This window comes from Sinocyclocheilus rhinocerous, unplaced genomic scaffold (assembly GCF_001515625.1).
Source record: "Sinocyclocheilus rhinocerous isolate Xijiao unplaced genomic scaffold, SAMN03320098_v1.1 scaffold1111, whole genome shotgun sequence".
NCBI lineage: Eukaryota > Metazoa > Chordata > Actinopteri > Cypriniformes > Cyprinidae > Sinocyclocheilus > Sinocyclocheilus rhinocerous.
The window spans coordinates 504,214-506,561 of NW_015655406.1; the positions used below are offsets into that span (position 1 = coordinate 504,214).

General features: G+C 32.7%; 1 protein-coding gene across 1 annotated transcript in view; it reads left to right on the top strand.

The window, feature by feature from the left end:
* Window positions 1–1,347, top strand: part of LOC107718228 (semaphorin-3F-like) — a 63,257-nt gene extending 61,910 nt beyond the window's left edge. The window contains exon 19 of the mRNA XM_016525223.1: window positions 776–1,347. Coding sequence (XP_016380709.1) covers window positions 776–1,195 — 420 coding nt within the window. The 3' untranslated portion in view covers window positions 1,196–1,347. The remainder of the gene's footprint in view (window positions 1–775) is intronic.
* Window positions 1,348–2,348: the final 1,001 nt, after the last annotated feature.

Genomic DNA, 2,348 nt, shown 5'->3' on the forward strand with positions numbered 1-2,348 from the left:
TAATATTTTTGTACATAGTATAATTACTTTTTACACACACACACACACATTCATATATATAGTATAATTACTGAAAAAAATTGTATAATACTGTTATGTAGTTATATAGCTATAAAACTATATAATGGTGTGTGTAATAGTGTAATATATATAGTGTGTATGTGTATATATATCTATATATATAAGTATAGTATATTTACACATCATTTTTATGTAATTGTAATTAAGTAGCATTTTATGTGATTATACTTATTATAAATATTATTTACCATTTAAGTTTTTACTATATATAAATATTAACAAAAACATATGTAAAATAATATTTAATTTATATTATAATTTATATATATATATATATAATTACAATTACATAAAAATGATGTGTAAATATACTATACTATATATATATAGATATAATTTAAATTATAAATTAAATTAAATATCATTTTTCATATGTTTTTGTTAATATTTATATATAGTATGTAGTAAAAACTTAAATTGTAAATGAATAATTATAGAATTAAATTTATAATGAATAAATAGTATTTATAAGTAGAATTACATAAAATACTACTTAAGTATAGTATATTTACACATCGTTTTTATGTAATTGTAATATATCAGCTATATCATAAAAATAATGACTGATTATTGGTATCGGCCAACCATAATTTTTATATCAGTGCAAAAGTAATAAATAAATAAGCAGTCTCAATGATACATCCAAAGTTGACTGTTTTATTAATCATGGTTGTTTTTGTGTGTGTTTCTTCAGGTCCGTACCGATGGGCGCGTGTTGAAGACCGATCAAGGCTTACTACTGCGTTCCCTCCAGTCCTCAGACTCTGGCATCTACGTCTGCACAGCCACAGAGAAGAACTTCAGGCACACCTTGGTCAAACTTCAGCTGGTGGTCTTGACCAACCAGGCCGTCAACAACATCCTGGTGGAAACGGGCCGTCCGGCGGCTTCTTCGCTCCAATCCAGCGCCTGGACCCCCAGCGCCGGACAATACAAAGACCTTCTGACTATCCTCAGTCAGCCTGAGATGGGCCTCATAAACCAGTACTGCCAGGACTATTGGCAGTACGGAGACCCGCTGACGGGGGTCATCAAGGCCCAAGACCTCAAAGAGCTGAAGGAACAGAAGAAACCGCGGAATCGCAGACATCACGGGGATGAAGAGGAGACATGAGGGGGTTTCCGCCCCCTGGTCCTATAGGAAAGACTTCTAAAAGAGTAAAACCTGGGGAAAAAAACCGAACAACTTCCATCAAATGAAACAGAACTTTGCAAGCAACAAACGGAATTCCCTTTTAACAGATAAAGATGATATCATACACAGTATTTATTGTAGGTTGTATATAGTACCATTCTGTGGATTTCTTTGTACTTAAATAGAAAAATGAATGCTCTTTGTGTACAAGTACCTAACGGGCAAATATTATTATAATATTATTTTTTATTGTCATAACTACAAACAGAACAAGAGAAATCTCCAATTTCCATCTTCCGGGCATTGACGACTCATATATATATATATATGTATATATATAAAAACTCGTAGACTATGAACTGTTGAACTGAGATGGTTAAGGAAAGAGCGACTGGGAACGAATCTTCCCCCTTGGACTCTTCACACAGAAAGACATTTGGAAAAGGCGGGGCAGGAGACGCTGACATCATAATGCTCCTCACCACTAGTCCCACCCCTAAGTGCATTCTGGTCCCTCATTGGTTACAGTGATACACCAGCTCATATTGTCTTCCTAATGTCACTCTATATGCACACACATCTGTTTTCGTTGCACAAATGTTTAAGGTAATCATGTTTCATGGCACAGTTTTTTTTTGTGACTGGACTCAATCAAGTTATGAGGGCTCTAAGCTTTTGTTTTTTATGCCAGTTTTGAAAAGACTAAAAGCACAAAACAACTCTCAGCACGATGATGCCATGAATGCACAAATGGGAAAGCATGTCTTGGTCATATTTCACCCTTTAAAAAGTTTCTCTTTTCCATAAATCCATACATTTCCATTCATTTAAATTGAATCCATAATTTTTTTCCCCATAAATTAAGTCATTCATTTAAATCATTGTTTTTATACATTCAAATTTCCCCCAAAACAAGGACCTATTTTTAAGCTACACAAACACATATGAATGAAGAGTAATATCAAACTGCAGTTGGGTTGTTTTGATTAAGTAATAACTTAAATACAGGTAATTTACAAAATTAAAAGTTCATTGAAAGTGTTTTGTTTACATATTAAAAGTTTGTTTTATAGCAAAACCAGATAACTCCACATTTCATGTTTTAGAGTTTAGAAAAACACTTTCTTTGACG